Source organism: Rhinolophus hipposideros (assembly GCF_964194185.1).
Source record: "Rhinolophus hipposideros genome assembly, chromosome: 17".
NCBI lineage: Eukaryota > Metazoa > Chordata > Mammalia > Chiroptera > Rhinolophidae > Rhinolophus > Rhinolophus hipposideros.
In genome coordinates this window covers 91729-110155 of record NC_138063.1, presented here as the reverse complement: position 1 = coordinate 110155, position 18427 = coordinate 91729, and the positions used below count along the sequence as shown (strand labels likewise).

Sequence of the window (18427 nt, the reverse complement as noted above, 5' to 3'; positions counted from 1 at the left end):
CACTCCCACTGTAGAGCCTGCAGCCCAGCTTTAGGCAGGGGCCCCAAGGGGTCTGTGGAGCACTGCCCAGGGGTCCCATGCACACTCTCCTCCCATTGGCTAGCTGCACCAGCATGCAAATGAGGGCGCGCGTCACTTCCGGAGGCAAATCGAGCGCCATTTTCTCTTTCTGGCCGAGCTGGGAGGAGGGGACAGGGTCGCGCGGGGGTGGGCGCGCGCTGAGGCGGGGGTCCCGCCGCGCGGGGCGGAGGGAGCGCGGGCCCCGGCGGGGCGCGGCGAGAGGCGGCGGGAGACGCGGCGGCGCTCGGGCGCCCAGGGTAGGTACGACCCCGGCCCGGTCCCGCGGCGCCGCCCCCGGCCAGGCCCGGCCCGCCAAGGCCCGGCGGCGGCCCCGCCCCGCCCCGCCCCGCCCACACCGCGGCCGCCGGGCGGACGCCGCGACGTTCTGCGGGCGCGGGGTTCGCGGCCCGGACGGCGGGCGCCCCTGGGCGTCGCGAGGGGCCGGGGGTGGTCGCCGCGGGGCGCGCCGGGGTCCGAGGCGGGAGATGGGCGGACGGGGCCGGGGCGAGGGCGTGGGGGGCGGGGCCCCGAGCCGCAGGGGCGACGGGGCCGGGGCGGCCGGGAGGGCACGGCCGGGGGTGGGCGCGCGGGGCGGCCGGGGGCGGGCGCGCGGGGCGGCCGGGGCGCGACGGGGCCGCGCGGGGCCTCGCCGTGGCGGCTCTGCCCCGGAAGCCTCGCGTGGGAATGTTGGGGCGGAGATGCGGCTGTCGACGGTAACGCGTTAACTTGCGTGTGCGCTGCTCGCTGCCCTGACGTCACTTCTGTTCGCAAGATGCGTGACATTTGCCTTTGGAATGTCAGCAATTCCACCTGCCAGGGCAGGTGGAGCGCAGCTGCGGAACGGCGGGTGGCTAAATACTCGACGTAGTTTGTTTGCCTTTGAATGAGGGGCTGGCCTGAATGCCGGTGACACGCGTTGTCGTTGGAAGGCGCGCGGGTTTTAGCTCCGAAGCGGCGCTTGGCGCCTGGGTAGCAGCTGCCGGGGGAGGGCTCGTGGAAGCGCACGTTCACCCCTGGCTGCAGGGCAGTCCGGCGAGGGTAACTCGGAGTTGGCGAGTGTCCTTTGGGACTTGGGACTCTGTTGGGCCGTGGTCTTCACGCAGGCGAGGGACGCGTCTCCGTGTGTGGCGGGGAATGGCGCTGGCCAGGGGTGCGCAGCGCCCGGGAGCAGAGCAGGGTCTGGGAAGAATGGCTGCATTAGCATTAGCGCTTCTGGTTCTCACAGGGGACGTGGCAAGACGTGCAGCTGCAGAGATCCTGGAACGCCTTAGTTTGAAGTCTGGTGTGCAGCGTGCTTTTGGTGAATTGATGGTTGCAGTCGCTCTTGGGGGGCTGAGTGCCCAGCAGGGTGCGCCTAGGAGGAGGCTGAAAGGCAGGTGTCTGGGAGGGATCTGCTAGTGTTTTTAACTTAAATAAGGGGTCTGTGTGTTTTGGGGCAGGGGCACAATAATCATGCTGATGGAAGGTGGGCACTTACACTTGAGAATAGAAAGTTCCTATTCTCCCAGTTCAAGGGAGAAGGCTGACAGCTTCTTGGCCCTACTCCTGAGCCTGAACGAGCAACGATAGAGCCTATTTAAAGCTCGCCCACTCACTGACGGCTCATTTCAATACCTCCTCCCGCTTCAGCCAGTCTGCATCCGGCCAGTGCCTGAACCGCTGCTCCGAAAGTCTGAAAGCCCACCAGTCCCTGCTGGCCTTGCTTCTCGACACCCTGTAATAAGACCAGCTTGCACAGCATAAGGCCACACTTTTTTGCAAGCAATAAATTTAGCTTGTTTCAGATATATGTGGATGATGGTCCACACCTTGGACAATAAGAAGAAACCCCAAAGGATAGACAGGGTAGTGGAACTCTAAGGAGGAAATGAAAGCAGTTCTGATAGAATGACTAGAAAGCATCTAAGACATTTCTGATGAGGCTTGCTCTGGCTAAAGAAGGCGGTCGGGCTTGAAAGTGACCTTGAGCTTAGTTTTTTGAGGATGCCATCGTGAGCTGCTTCACAGCTCCTCTGTTCGATTGTGCTTTTGAAGCCTGGAGCCCAATTCAGTGCATTGTATTTTTAGTAATTTTATTTTTACCCATTTCTAAAATACTAAATGATCATTGAATCTCTCCTCCTGAGCCTAAGACCACTTTTCACATAGATAACTTGTCTGAAAACATACCCATTCCAAATCAGCTTCTAAGAAAATTCATGTTTCCTTATTACCCATCCCAAATTCCTCCCTCCTCTTCTCCAATTAGATTCCAGTCTTCCTTTTTGGTTTAATTTACCTTTTGCCAAATATATTCAGACTTTTCCTCCTTTACCTCAGTCATTTTTGATGCTGAGCTCTTCACCTGGAATGTTTTGGGTACCAGCTCTGCAGCCCTCCATAGCACTTTGTACATGTCTTAAGATTCTTGCCCTGTTTTATCTTACACCTTTTGTTCATTTATTATGAACATTTAATACGGATTATTAAGGCCTCAGGCATGCAAATGAAACATATTTCCTGCCCTGAAGTGTAGTCCACTAGGAGAAATAAGAATATCCTCAGATAACTGTGACATAGTGAGGTGAGTGCAAATGAGAGAAGTATAGACTGGTTACCCTGGGATCTCTGGGAGGCCCAATTTTACTCTTGGGGAGGAGGGGTCACAAGAGTGCTGTAGAAGTAGAATTGCTGACTCAGAAATCATCATTTAAAATCTTCGGAGGTACTGCAAATTGCCCTCTAAACATATAAAAATTACAATTTTTTTTTTACTTACCTTCACTACCAGTGAATATTATCAATATTTGAAAGTTAGTGTTTTGATAATAAAAAATGGATATTATTTCACTTGGTGTTCCATTATCTCGAATTTTATCAATTTTGTTTTTTGCTTTTATAGCTTACACATTAAAAAACTTTTTTTGAGATAGTTTCAGATTTATAGAAAGTTGCAAGCCCAATCAAAGAATTTTTTGCCCTGAATGATTGGAAAGTTGCTGAACAAGATGTTACATTACCATAAATACTGTCTCTTTCCTGCAAAGAGCCTCCTACCGTGTTTCCAAAAATAAGACCTAGCCGGACAATCAGCTCTAATGTGTCTTTTGGAGCAAAAATCAATATAAGACCCGGTCTTATTTTACTGTAAGACCGGGTCTTATATAATGTAATGTAATATAAGACAGGGTCTTGGGGCCGGTCCGGTGGCTCAGGTGGTTAGAGCTCCATGCTCCTAACTCTGAAGGCTGCCGGTTCGATTCCCACATGGGCCAGTGGGCTCTCAACCGCAAGGTGGGCTGTGCCCCCTGCAACTAGAAAAAATGGCAACTGGACCTGGAGCTGAGCTGCACCCTCCACAACTAAGACTGAAAGGACAACAACTTGAAGCTGAACGGCACCCTCCACAACTAAGATTGAAAGGACAACAACTTGACTTGGAAAAAAAGTCCCGGAAGTACATCCTGTTCCCCAATAAAGTCCTGTTTCCCTTCCCCAATAAAATCTTTAAAAAAAAAAAAAATATGTGAAACAAACAAACAAAAAAAGACAAGGTCTTATATTAATTTTTGCTCCAAAAGACGCATTAAAGCTGATTGTCCGGCTAGGTCTTATTGTCGGGGAAATGAGGTATATATCCAGAGCACAGCCATCAAAATCATGTAATCAATACATCACTACCATTGAATCCTTAGACTCCATCGAAGTTTTGCCAGTTCCAATAACATTTACAGTAAAAGAGTCTAGTTAGAATTGCACGTTATATTTAGTTATTCAGGCTCTTGCAATCTGGAACAGATCCTTAGTTTTTCCTTCCATGATCTTTTTTTTCAAAGTGTGTAATTCATTGATTTTTAGTAAATTTACAGAGTCGTGCAGCCATCACCACAATCTAGTATTAGAACATTCCCAGCATGCACCCCCAAAATCCATTTGCAGTCAGTACCTGTTCACACCCCTGGCCAAACCCCAGTCTACCTTCTGTCTGTACGTTTGTCCTCTCTGGACTCTATAGAAATGGGTCAGACAGTATAAGGACGTCTGCATCTGTTTTCTTTCACTCAACAGCATCTTTTGAGGTCCATTGGAGTTCCAGCACGACTCAGTACCTAATGCATTTTATTGCCAGTGGTATTCCGCTGTGTGGATCCGTCACATTTGTGTATCTGTTCACCAGTGACAGACATTTGTGTGGTTTCCACTTTTTGGCCATTGTGAGTAGTGTTACCTTGTCTGATCCGGACATTTCTAATTACAGGCTAGTTGGTTATTTTTTTTACAGCGTCTCTTAATTTGGTCTTGTATGCCAGACTTCTGTGAGTTACTCTTTTTTCATTGGTTATCAGTGAGTGTTTCATGGGGAAGTGCTTGGAAACCATGAAAATATCCCCTTTCTCATCAAACTGTCAATCTATTTAAGTAAATCATCAGAGACTTAAGTTTATGTTACCACACCTCCCCAGAACTATGGAATGAAACATTTTATTTAAGCAGCTCAATAATTCTTTGTGTCAGGAGTCCAGGTGGGAGTTCAGATGACTTCTTTCTCTTCCAGAGTCTGGGGCCTTGATGTAGGGAGACTCAAAGCCTGGGGTGATGGGGCAGCGGGGAGCTCTGGAGGACTTTGCATCACACACTGTTGACTGATGGGGGACCCCTGCATATAGTCTCCACTGGGCTAGTTGAGCTTACTCAACGTGGTGTCTGGATTCCCGAGAGCGGGCAGAAGTGTGGCGTTGTTATGGTCTAGCCGTAGAAGTCACATGGCATTTCTTCTGCCACACGTTATTGGGTGAGGCAGCCACAAGTTCTGCCCAGGTCCTAAGGGTGGGGGTCTGGATGCCCTCACTTTCTGGGAGGAGTGTCCAAGTCATATTTTAAGAGCACGTGGGATGGGATATATTTTTGCATTATCTTTGGAAAATTCAGTGCCACAGGTTATAATCCGTTCCGGTCATTATTTATTTGATGCCAATTGCCCCATATTTGGCTTTGTAGCCACTTCTTCAAGTTGGCTTCTTTTGAGTGTTTTTCACATATACTCTCCATTCTTTGACTAATTTCCTTATTTTCCAGCACATGGTGTTCTAGGCTCAGCTTGCCTTTTCCATGCTCCATCCCTAGAGTGAGCCATTTTTCCAAGGAGCCCGGTTTCTTTTTCATGCAGAGTGGTGTTTATAAAATGAGGTTTGGGCCCCAGGAGTGTCCACTGCTCCTGGGCAGTGTAACTGCTTCAAGGCTCTTTCAGTGGACAGAGCTATGGAATAGACACACGTTTACAACTTTATTTTTCATCTATGCACATATTAAAAGCAATAAGGTCACACCTGTACCTTCTTTTCCAATCAGGTATAACAGAGTTTTTTTAATTTTACACCTTTCAGATATTTTCAAAACAGCTTTATTGAGATGTAATGTATATGCCATACAATTCACTTATGGAAAGTGTACAGTTCAGTGGCTTTTAGTATATTCAGAGAGTTGTGCGACCATCATCACAGTCAGTTTTAAACAATGCCAGTATTCCAAAAAGAAATCGAGCACCTTAGCCGGCACCTTCCAGTTCTCCACAGCCCCAGGCACCCAGGACTCGCCTCTCTGCCTCTGAGCTCTGTCTGTCCTGGACACTTCACGGAAGTGGAGTCGTATAGCTTGTGACCCTTTGTGTCTGGCTTCTTTCCCTCAGTGTCATGTTCCCCAGGATCACCCACATCATAGCGTGTGTCAATACCTCGTTTCTGTTTAGGGCCAAATAACACTCCATTGTATGTCTATCCCGCATTTTATTTGTCCATTCAGTGGTTATTTGGTGGATGCTGGGGTTATTTGTTCTGTGTGGCTATTAAGAATAATGCTGCTATGGACATTCTTGTTCAATGTTTGTTTGGATGCATGTTTATAATTTTCTTGGGTGGAATTGCTGGTCCATATGGCACATGTATGTTTAATCTGTTGAGAAACCGCCAGACTGTCTTCCAAGCTGGCTGCACCACTTTACACCACCGCCCCCCCCCCAGCAGTGTAGGAGAGACGTGGTTTCTCTAAATCGTAGCCAACACTAATTGTTTTCTTTTTTTTTTTTAAACTACAGCCATCCTAGTGACTGTGAAGTAGTATCTCATTGTGGTTTTGCTTTGCATTTCCACGTGTCTAATACTGTTTAGCATCTTTTCGTGTGATTTATTGTCATTTGTATATTGTCCTCGGAGAAGTATCTGTGTAGATCCTTTGCCCACTTTTTTAAGATGGGTTATTTATCTTTTAATTATTGAGTTATCAGAGTTCTTTATATATTCCAGGTATAAGTTCCATATTAGAAATACGGTTTTTCAATATTCTCTCCCATTTTGTGGATTCTCTTCACTTTTTGGATGGTTTCTTCGGAAGCACAAAAGTTTTTAATTTTCATGAAGTCCAGCTTACGTAGGTTTTCATGTTGTTGCTGGTGCTTTTTGGTGTTGTGTCTAAGAATCCATTGCCAAATCCAAGATCATGAAGCTTTACCCATATGTTTTTTTCTGAGAGTTTTCTGAAAGTTTTATCTTGTACATGGAGGTGTGTGACCCATTTTGAGTTAATTTTTGTGAGTGGTGTAAGGAAACACTGCCACTTCATTCTTTTGCGTGTGGATATCCCATTGTTCCAGCATCATTCATTGAAAATTATTCGTAGTGTTTATCAACTCTGTTAAAAAAATGCGTATACACACACACACACACACACACACATATTCACGTGTGCATACACACGTATTTACTACAGTTCTGTTTTCTTCCCTTGTAAGGAAAATTTCAAAAATGTTTCAAATTCCTGTGGAAAATCTTGACAACATCAGGAAAGTACGAAAAAAGGTGAAAGACATTCTTGTGGATATTGGGCTTGACAGCTGCAAGGAGTTGCTGAAGGTAAGAGGATCAGTAACAGGTTCAGAGAAGACAGTAACATTGGAGATGCTAGAGTGGGCTTTTGGGAGGTGACATTTGAACTGGGGGTTTTGGAATAATGGGTAAGATTCCTCAAGGTGGAAATTGCTCATTGAAATGACTGCATGAGAGCGTTATTAGTTCTTATTTATGTCTTTCTACTTGAGTTGGGTTAAACTGTTCAAGTTTTAAAGTTACTTTTATGAGGAGTTTTTTATAGTCAGTGTAAAAATATTTTTGACCCATGAGCAGATTTGAACAGCATGTGTCCACTTAGCAATTTGTTTCAATAAATACACAGTCAGCCCTCTGTACCCCTGGGTTTCACATCTGCGGATTCAAGCAACTGTAGATGAGAACCAGGATTTTTGATCTGTGGTTGGGAATCATGGGGGTGGGGGCATGATGGTGTGCCTTGTTCTGTGCCATTCTGTGTGGGGACTTGGGCATCTGCAGATTTTGGTATCCACAGGGGGTCCTGGAACCCATCTCCCATGGGTGCTCAACGACAACCAGCTTTTGGGAAGTCAAACGATACATGCAGATTTTCGACTGTGGGCGGGGGTGGGATGGGCTGAGGGTTGGGCTCCCGATCCTCACGTTGTTCAAGGGTTAACCGTGTATGTGGTTTTGATCTTTGAGGAGAATGTGTTGAGTTATTTTTACTTTGGCAAAAGAAGACCCTAACTTAATTTCTCAGTATTGTCAACTGTTAACAAATGGGGATGCGCCCATTATATGATAGGCTGTTGATTTTTCTGAGTTTTTTTTTTTTTTTTTTTTTTTTTGGTTGAGAGCCCACTGGCCCATGTGGGAATCGAACCGGCAACCTTCGGAGTTAGGAGCATGGAGCTCCAACCACCTGCGCCAATGGGCCCCATTTTTTCTGAGTTTTTAATTGAATACATGTAGTCTTGCAAAAGCTTAAAAATTAACGTCACGGACACACATAAATTGTGTTCTCATAATTATATCCTTTTTTATAACTTGAGACCATAGAGCTGGCATATCTAGTAAAGAAAATTGTTAAATAGGCATGCTGTGTGTCCTTATAACCATTGATAATTCTATGTGTATTTTGTTCATAGCTATTGAAATAGGGACCAGATCTGCTTTGAATTTTTTGAACTTGTGAAGAATTTGATTCAAAGTATTATTGGCCTTGGAAAAGTGTATTCAAAGGCAATTGTTATATTAACTGTCTTTCTCTGGTTTAACTAATATTTTTTAACATATTAAAAATAAACTTTATAAAAACAGTAATAAACTGGGGAAGAGAAAATACAGGTAATTATTTCTGTAGAAAATAAAATTTAAAATGCCACATGTCTACCATTCAGAGATTACCACTATTGACATCTTATTGTTTAGCCTTGTCGTGTGTGTGTATAAATACATATGTGTGTGTGTGTGTGTCTGTGGTCTTTACCACAATGAGTTCATATTGATCATGCTTTTTTAGTACTTTCCTTTTTTTAGTTACCTTCATCTTTCTGTGTCACTCAGTGCTTGTCTTACCTGTTACCCAGTCCATATTCACAGTCTCCAGTTTTCCCCCAACATTTGTTAGGCTTGGTAAGTTTGAACCAGGACTCAGTCTAGACCCCACTGCATTTGGTTGCTGGGATCTCTGTGACCCCGGCCCGTGGGGCTTCTCGTGCCCAAGCATGTGAGCCCCGCCCTTTTCTAAATCGCATGCCGCTGCCCCCCCCCCCGCCCCCCACACACACATGCCTGGAGCTCCCACTGATGCTTCATTATGCAAACTTCTCCTCCAGAACCCTCAGGCAGCAGTGGTGTCCACTCACGCCATTTCCCTCTTCCAAAAATTATTTGTGGGAAATGTCATGTTTGTTTCTTATAAACCTAATTTTAACTTGGATCATTTCACCCTTTTCCTCAGTTTTCATACTTAGTGGGCTCTCTCCTACAGTCTGCCTATGGATGGCATTTTTATTTCATTTTTACCACGTAGATTTTACAGGGACTAGTAACCATATCAGGTTCTAACTCAATATTTATCTTCTGAAATTGCATAATGATTTCTTTTCTTTCTCTCCCTTTTTAAAAGGACCTTAAAGGCTTTGATCCAGGAGAGAAGTACTTTTATAACACATCGTGGGGAGATATTGCTCTCTGGGAACCTTCTGGAAAGAAAGTGGTATGTATTTTTGTATTTGATTTTCATGGTTCCTCAAAGGTTGGGGATGAGGGTCAGTTTAATCCTAAGGAACATCACACGTGTTGGGGTTGCTGATGCATTAATGGGGAGGTGTAAACGTTCAGGAAACAAAGGAAAACAAAGTTACATGTTTTGTGGTAAAGGACTGTTGCTGCTTTGAGAGTTTTCTGTATATAAAGTTAAGTGATAACAATGAAACTATTACTTGTCACGCATGTCACTATGACTGATCTAAGAAGGGCCTTGGATTTATAACTATTCTGAGTAAAAAGATATGCCGTGACATTAAGTCTGTGCAATACAGGTGCGTCCTGGTTTCAGAAACTAAAATGGAAATACGGATCTTGAATTGAGTAACACAGTTTATAATAATTTGAAACCTCAAACCTGAGCAAGTTCAAGCTAAGGCATGTGGAACACTGCTGGATTCTCCTCACTGAAGTGTCTTCTTGGGAGCCTTGCCTGCCACGCAGCTGTGAGGATGGCACCTTCGTCAGTGTCACACTCAGCCTGAACGTTCCCTTTTCCCCCTCCTATTGGTTCAAGTCATGGTGGCCGTGGAAATTTTGGTTTAAAGAAAATTCCTGTAACTCGTCCATCATTGTTCGGTCAAAATTTTCTTTCCAAACCTGCTGTGATCAGCCTCCTGAAGTCCTCCTGAAGCTGCTTTTCTGCCCATCTGGCGTCCCACCTGTAGTCTTGCCCTCCCTGCCCTCACACTCCCGGTGACCATCAGAAGCAGAGTCCTTGCAGCCCCCTCGGTGTGGTGACAGTTCTCAGAACAGCTTGTGGCTATGCAGCAGGCCTCGTGTGGACAACCTTAACTTCATGAATCTCTTCTCAGGCCTCACCGGCTGTTCTCATCTCAGTTCTTAAAACATATCACCTGCAGAATCATATATAATTATGTGCTTTTCATCCACAAACATTTGTTTTAAATCCTGCTATAAAAAGTAGGTAGAACTTTTTGAGTGCCTGATCCAGAGATAAAAATGAGGGTTCTTTTCCTCAAGGAGTTTGTTTTTTGTTGAGGTGAATAGGGCCTAGACCTCAAATGTTAACTGACAATATGAAATAGTAGACAGTAGAGAGTGAATTTGTATTGGAATTTCTATTTAAGATACTGTATGCAGAAAAAGCTGCTGTGGTCTGGTGTGGCAGAGACCGTGTGGCCTGCTCCTTCAGTTCCTGTTCCTCTGTGTTCCTCAGGTAGTCTGCCTGCTGTTGTGGGAAACCATGATTTACAAGCAGAGACAGTCAGGCCACACAGCAGAGAAGTTGTGGTGACCACACTGGATTCTGTTGGTTGTGGTACCGGGAGACCCTTAGGGGCTCAGAGAAATGAGATGTTAGCCTTTCGAGTCTTGGGGACAGAGATATGCGGAGGTTACCAGAGGTGACGGCGCTGTCAGAGGCAGCATACTTTCTTGGGCCAGACTTCTCCCAGAGCCCAGTACCCGACTTCACTTCTTTCTGCTTCTCTCCTTGGCTGTGTCCCTCACCAGGGAGCCACGGCCTCACACTCATGTCACTTCGGATCCATCGCCGTCCTAGGACATTTGCATCCAGGTTTCTGCTTCCATCTCTCTTGGGTAAATGCGAGGTGTGAGATTGCTGGGTGTATTTGGGAAGTAGCATATGTTTGTCTTTATAACAGACAGCAAACTGTTTCCTGATGTGGCTGTATCATTAGCTTTCCCACTGGCAATGTGAGAGCTCTAGTTGTGCCTCGCCAGACTTGTTGTCGGGTGAGGGTGCTTGCGGATTCAGCTGTTTATTTCCGTTTCAGTAGGTGTGTAGTGTGCTGAGTCAGTCTGCACTTCCCCACTGACTGAGGGTGCGACGCATCTGTGCATGTCCTTGGTTGGCCTCCAATACCCTCTTGGTAAAGTGTTAGATCTTTGGTCCGTTTTCTAAAAATTGGGTCATTTGTTTTCTTACTGACTTGAACATGTCCATAACTTATATTCTGGACACGAGCTCTTTATTAGATGTGTGATTTGCAAATACTGTGTCCTAGCTCGTGGCTTATCTTTATTTTTTAAACAGTGTCTTTCAAAGAACAGAAGCTTTCAGACTTTGAAGAAGTCCGATTTGTCATTTTATCCTCTGATCATGTTTATGGTGTCACAGTTAAGATTTTCCCCAACCCAAAGATCTATTCAATACTAACAGATAATAACATGCAGTTGTTGGTAGGTTCTGTCTGCTCTTTGATTGAGTGTAATTTTTACTGAGTATCTGGTTTTCAGTACAGTATTTCATTAAGACACACCATTTTTTAATGGTCCCCTAAGAAAACTCAAGTGATAATTAAACGGTACCACGGAGCCATCAGTTGTAAAGTATACCTAGATTTCAGAGGTGTTAAAGTATGGAAAAAAATGGGTCAGAATCATTGAAATATGGGTTTTTAGCCTGTGGTTTGCTGTTGCCGTAGGTTTGTTATAGATCCTACCAGAAATACCAAAGCCTAACTGCTCAGAGGTAGCAACATGCTATTGAATGTGTTTGGATGATTTCTCTGACCTGTGACCCAAGAGGAAAACCTGCATGACCTGGACAGATTGGGTGACAGTCACAGAATGGGAATATATGTGTGGTGTTTGAGAGAGACGGATCATCAGAGCGCAGATCTGGAAGGGTGGGACTTGACCTGTGGCCACTGTGTAATGAAGCAGTGTTCCAGTGTGGGGCGACCTCGGTACAGCCTTGTTGGGGACACGGGTGTGTGCTTCGTCTGTCCAGGTCTCACTGTTGTCCTTGTGAAAGGAAACTAGGGCCAGCTGTGTTGTTGGTGAGTGGCTCCAGGGTCTGGGGACTATCACGGGACCACAGACTTCACTCCCTTCCATTGTCACTGACCAACAAGGTGTACTGGATGTTAGAACGGGCTCATTCCCCAGGTGGCCAATTGTGGTTCCAGTGTCTGTTATGCCTCCTGCTTGTTGAATTCCCCAGACTTGCTTTAAAGAGAAATTGTAGACTGTCAGTGCTATATTCCGAATCTTAGCTCCAGATTCTTCACAGTGACTCAGGCACAGCCCCTCTTTCTTTACTGCTTGTCACATAGCTTCAGAGTTGGCTGGACTTACCCGTGCTAAGCACTGTCCATTTGGCTCTCACCTTCCCTAACAAGTTTCTATAATGGGGGAAGTAAAAAATAGTAATGATGGCTTTCACAGTTTGCAAGTTATTTGTAGATGAACTCTAGAGATTCTCGAATTTGGATTAAAAACAACAGTGGAGAAATAGGACAAGAAGGGGAGAAAATAACTGTCTTGCAGAGAATAAGCAAGTTTATTTTAATTGTGAGGTTAACTCAAAGTGTAGTACTAAGTAACGAGATTTGTGGTTGTAGCAGATGGTTTGGAAAATGGGTTAGCAAACTGAATTTTGGCCCACCTCATGTTTGTATGGACTACAAGCTAAGAATAGTTGTTAAATCTTTAAATGTTTGCGAATAAAAAATGTGAAAAGAATACCATTTTCTGACACGTGAAAATTGCTTGAAATGTCAATGAGTGTCTGTAGCTTTATTGGAACAGAACCATGCTCATGGACGTGTGTATCATCTGCGCTGCTTAGTTTAATGTGGCAGCACCAAGGACTCACCACAGAGGCTGTGTGGGTGGCCCACAGAGCCTAGAATATTCTTCAGTGGTGGCCCTTGAAGAAAAAGCTTGCCCTGGCTGAGAGCAGATGTTCTCTGAGAGTGATGGTGTTAGGTTGTCGCACGTTCGAAGAAAGAGTCAAACACTGAACTGTCAGAGTGATGTCCATCCAGTGACTGTGTTAAACTATGTGTGACTTTCTTTTCTTTTAACAGAGATACCGAACGAAGCCATACTGTTGTGGCCTCTGTAAGTACTCCACCAAAGTGCTTACGTCATTCAAAAACCACCTGCATCGTTACCATGAGGAAGAGGCTGACCAGGAGCTGCTGATCCCCTGCCCAAACTGTGTCTTTTCCTCCCAGCCCAAGGTTGTGGGCAGGCACTTCAGAATGTTCCACGCACCTGTGCGGAAGGTGCAGAGCTACACAGTGAGCATCCTGGGCGAGACCCGCTCGTCCCGGGGCGATGTGATAAGCTTCACGTGCCTGAAGTGTAACTTCTCCAACACCCTGTACTACAGCATGAAGAAGCACGTTCTGGTTGCCCACTTTCACCACCTGATCAGCTCCTACTTCGGCCTTCGGACTGAGGCCTTGGCTGAGCCACCGAAAGCCGATGGCACCCTCTCTGCCGAGAAGACACCACCTCCCGACAGGTATTACTGCAAGAAGTGCGAGGCCAGCGCCAGCAGCCAGGATGCGCTGATGTATCACCTCCTCACGTCAGACGTGCACAGAGATTTGGAGAACAAGCTGAGGTCTGTGATCTCGGAGCACGTTAAGAAGACCGGGCTTTGGAAGCAGCTGCACATTGCCCCCAAACCAGCAGTGCCCACACCACCAAATGGCAGTGCCCCGGGCATCCCGGCCACATCCCCTTGCTTTCATCTTGCCTTGCCTCAGAGTGGTCAAAGCCAAGCGGCCGCCCCGCCAGGCCAGGGCACGATCCAGCCCGTGACGGTGGCCTCAGGCGCTTCTGGAAGCCTCGCCCCCTCCCCGCCTGCTGTGGCCAAGCCCCACGTGACTCTCGTCCCCAGCCCCCTGGCAGTTGGCCAAGGCAGCCTCACTCTGCCGCCCGCAGCCCCTCCACCTGTCTTTCTTTCTCACGGAGTCCCACTGAATCAGTCAGCAAATCCTCCTGTGTTGCCCCTGACGCAACCAGTTGGGCCTGTCACAAAGCCTGTTGGAGCTGGAGTCCTCTCCAGGAACCCAACCATCCGCCCAGGAGCTCCACCCTTCACCCAGCCTGTTGGGCCCATAAACAGACCTGCTGGCTCTGGAGTTGTCTCGGTGAACAGACCTGCTGGCTCTGCCATCCTTCCCGTCAGCCCCGCAGTCACCCCCGGGGTTCTCCAGGCGGTCTCACCAGGGCTGATTTCTGTGAGTCGGACAGTACCGTCGGGTGTTCTTCCTGCAGGCCAAGCGACCCCTGCTGGGGTGATCCCTTCGGGACAGACAGCAACTTCTGGGGTGCTCCCTGCTGGCCAGATGGTGCAGTCAGGGGTTCTCCCCATTGGCCAGACGGCCCCATCGGGAGTTCTGCCCCCGGGGCTGACGGTGCCATCACGGGTTCTCCCTCCTGGCCAGACGGTCCCCCTGAGGGTTCTCCCTGCAGGGCAGGTGGTCCCGCCGGGGCTGCTCTCGCCCAGCCAGACAGTCTCGTCAGGCATTCTCCCTGTGAACCAGGGTGTGAGTTCCGGTGTGGTTCAGCTCGGCCAGCCTGTCATGTCAGGAGTCCTTCCTGTGAGCCAGCCGGTGCGGCCCGGGGTCCTGCAGCTTCACCAGTCTGTGAATCCGAGCATTCTGCCTGCAAACCAGCCAGTGAGACCTGGCGCCTCCCAGAACACAACTTTCCTAACGTCGGGCTCCATTCTGAGACAGCTGATTCCGACAGGGAAACAAGTGAACGGCATCCCCACGTACACGCTTGCCCCGGTGTCTGTCACTCTGCCTGTGCCAGCCGCGGGCGTGGCCACCGTTGCCCCCCCACAGGTGCCCATTCAGCTCCTGCCGTCGGGCGCAGCTGCTCAGGTGGCAGGCTCTGTGGCTGGTGCGCCCTCGCCCCCGGTGCTGGTCGGTGCCGCTCAGAGCGCGCTTGTTCCCGCCGCCGCCTCGGCGGCAGAGGCGGGCCAGGCACTACGACAGGCCAAGCAGTGGAAGACGTGCCCGGTGTGCAACGAGCTCTTCCCTTCCAACGTGTACCAGGTGCATATGGAGGTGGCACACAAGCACAGCGAGGCGCAGCCTGCCGAGAAGCCGGAGCCGGAGCGGCTGGCCGCCTGCGCGCCCTTCCTCAAGTGGGTGAGGGAGAAGGCGGTGCGCTGTTTGTCCTGCAAATGCCCGGTGTCGGAACCCCAGCTCATGCAGCACGTGCTCATGCATGGCCTGGGCTGCCTGCTCTGCCCCAGCACCTTCCATGACCTCCGGGGCCTTTGCGAGCACAGCAGGACCATGCACCCGGGGAGGAAGAAGGTTCCTGCGGAGTACAGTGACCGAGGCTTCCAGCTGGACGTCGACGCCAACGGCAACCTGCTGTTCCCCCACCTGGACTTTGTCACCACGCTGCCCAGGGAGGAGCTCGGGGAGCGGGAGATACACCTGGCGGTGCTGGCGGGCCTCCACACCAAGTCGCTGGGGCCCGTGTACATCCGCGTGAGGCCCCAGCCCGAGGGCGCCTCCGGGAGCCCCAGCCGGCGGGCGCTGACCTGCCCCTTCTGCTTTGGCACCTTTGGGACGCCCGAGGCCTACGAGCTGCACCTGAAGGACAGGCACCACATCACGCCAACCGTGCACACGATTTTGAAGTCTCCGGCGTTCAAGTGCATCCACTGCTGTGGGGTCTACACTGGCAACATGACCTTGGCCGCCATCGCCATCCACCTGCTGCGCTGCAGGAGTGCCCCGAAGGACAGCAGCCCTGACCTGCACTCGCAGCCGAGTTTCATCGACAACAGTGACCTGGTTGTAGTCAACGGCGAGGTCATACACGACACCAGTTTCTCTGTGAAGAGGAAGCTGCCTGATGGCCACCTGGGGCCCGAAGACCAGAGGGCTGTGGAGGAACGGCCTCTGGTCATAAACACCGATGCAGACCCGGCTCCCGAAAAGACGACCAGCGTCATGCCCTTCAAAAGACAAAGGAATGAAAGCAGGACGGAAGGACCACTGGCAGTTAACGATGACGCTCTTCAGATCTTAGCGTTAAACCCCAAAAAATACGAAGATCGTTCTTATGAAGAAAAGAAGCAGTTCCTCAGAGATTACTTCCACAAGAGGCCATATCCTAGTAAAAAGGAAATAGAACTGTTATCTTCACTGTTATGGGTGTGGAAAATTGACGTGGCTTCATTTTTTGGAAAAAGGAGGTACATTTGCATGAAAGCAATAAGAAATCACAAGCCTTCTGTGCTTTTAGGCTTTGATATGTCTGAACTTAAAAATGTTAAACACAGATTGAACTTTGAGTACGAACCACAAAACTCGTAAAAAGTGTAGGATATTAGTAGTTTTTTTCAATTGAGATTTAAGAAATGTTATTTTCCTCACTGTATGTTGAACTAATCAATTTCAGTGGTCTTTATGCTGCTCCTTAGATGTATTTCAGGTGCTCTGCAGGACTTCCGTGTGAAGAAGTGATAGTTCTTTTTCAAAGTTATTGTTTCCTGCGGTTTGATTTTGACATAATTAATTTTAGTCTTTTCCTCGGTCAGGTAAATCAAATCTTTTGATATTTCATGCACGCCTTGTTTTCCCAGTAGTGTCAGTATCATACGATAAAAACAAATGTACGTATATTTGTTTTTTCATTTAAGGAAATCTCAGCTTGTTTCAGAATACTTAATGAACTGCACATGAGAGCTGAGGTCTCCCTTCCCTCCCTTCCCACGTAGCTGCAAATGAGACAGTAAATGTTTAGAGAAGCGAGTGCGCACTGCAGTAACTTAGGCTGCTTTCTTCTTTGTAAGATATTTGCTTCTTGGACTCTGATTTTCCTTTTCCTTTTTTTCAGGTTTGACCTAACAGCTGTTTTTGATTATCACTCATAAAAAACCACGTTTTCATTTGTTAAAAAATACACTGAACCTGAAGTCCAGTATTTAGCTCATAAGGCAAGAGTTGTTTTACAAATAAATTAATTCTGTAGCTACAGAAACACTTTTCAGTGTAGACTTTCCCCTCTTTTTGATATGGTGATTAAGTCATTTCTCCAGTCAAAGGTAAGACAGCAAATCTTTAGTGCCTTTAGAATAAACACTGAACACACACACACACACACACACACACACACACACACACACACACACACACCCTTCCTCCTCACCTAACTGTTCAGAACCAGTGAAAGGGAAGAACTGTGTTACTCAGGAATGAAATTTTTACCCCTGAGTGTGGGTGCTGAAATGTAAGCATAGGTTTTCTGGGGCAAGAGGAAGTTTCCATGGTTGGTCTGTTAATTTTTGATGGTTTTCTAGAAGTGAGCGTGTTCGTGTGGGTAAATAGGCATCCACACAGCCCGGTGTCAGGCTAACGGACTCCATTGTGTTAGCGTTCTTTGGGCCGTTACACCTCGTTTTCTGTTACTTCTTTCACGTAATAACACAATATAAAATAACTTAAACCGCCAGAACCAGTGATGGAAACCAGCCAGTTTAGACCTTACATCACTGCTGGGATACACAGAGGCACCTGTGCGATGTATTCAGAAGGTATGACTGTCTCTGGGAAATAAGATAATGCTACTCTATGGATTTAAAAATATACTTGCATGTGATTGCTATAATGTGCATTTTTGAATCAATTGTGAACCTGGTCTGTGGTTGTTGGTGTACTCTGTTGTAAATTCAAAAAGAGCTTGTTGAAGTTTATTTTTTTTTTTTACCTATTGTTTTCAGAGTGTCTATTTTGAATTAAAATTTGTTATACCACTGCAAATAGAACTGTTTAATTCTTTTAACAGTTAAAACGTCACTGTCACTCATAGGAATAATCTCAAGTTGGAAATAGATGCCATGTTTGTTTTCTCAAAAACATTATTTGTCATTGTGAAGATAAGTCAGCATCGCTCCAGAGGGCTAATTAATTACCAGGGTCATGAAATAGGGTCATGTGTCTAGACTTTCGAGTCTGTAACCGTGGCCCCCAAACGGTCAAAAAGGAATTTGCCTTTGGACGGAGGCTGGGCTCCTGAGTGGAGGCCAGGTCGGGCTGCCCCAGCACAGGGAGTGGCTGTCCCTGGTTTCTTCCACCTTCCTGTATTCATGCAAATCAGGGGGTTTCTGTTGGCATCTGGGGCCTGATCATTCTTTGTGGGGGTCACTGTCCTGGCTGCTGCAGGACTGGAGCAGTGTCCCATGCTCCCCATTCAGCACCTGCTCTCCCCGTAAGTCTGTGAGTCATGACAGCCGCAAGTGTCATGGCCAAGTGTCCCTGGGGGGTAAAATCAGCCAGACGAGTACTGCTGTGAAAGGAATTCTGATCTAATTGTATTGTAGCTGTAGTTCCACTCTTGATGCTGAGCTTTCTTAGATTATGCTAATTACTGGTTATTAAAAAATTGTTGGGGCCGGCCCGGTGGCGCAGGTGGTTAGAGCTCCGTGCTCCTAACTCCGAAGGCTGCCGGTTCGATTCCCACATGGGCCAGTGGGCTCTCAACAAAAAAAAAAGAAA

The 18427-nt window shown here is 47.5% G+C and overlaps 1 protein-coding gene across 2 annotated transcripts; it reads left to right on the top strand.

Moving 5' to 3' along the window:
• Nucleotides 1–201: 201 nt before the first annotated feature.
• On the top strand, nucleotides 202–17883 carry ADNP2 (ADNP homeobox 2). Of its 2 annotated transcripts, none has more exons than XM_081078277.1 (4): nucleotides 202–317; nucleotides 6824–6944; nucleotides 9034–9123; nucleotides 12974–17883. In XM_081078277.1, the coding sequence occupies exons 2-4, from the start codon at nucleotides 6837–6839 to the stop codon at nucleotides 16244–16246; spliced, it is 3471 nt and encodes a 1156-aa protein (XP_080934403.1). In that variant the 5' UTR covers nucleotides 202–317; nucleotides 6824–6836; the 3' UTR covers nucleotides 16247–17883. The 2 variants fall into 2 exon arrangements, with proteins under 2 accessions (XP_080934403.1, XP_080934402.1); XM_081078276.1 differs by lacking the exon at nucleotides 202–317 and adding an exon at nucleotides 730–5388.
• The last annotated feature ends 544 nt before the right edge of the window (nucleotides 17884–18427 follow it).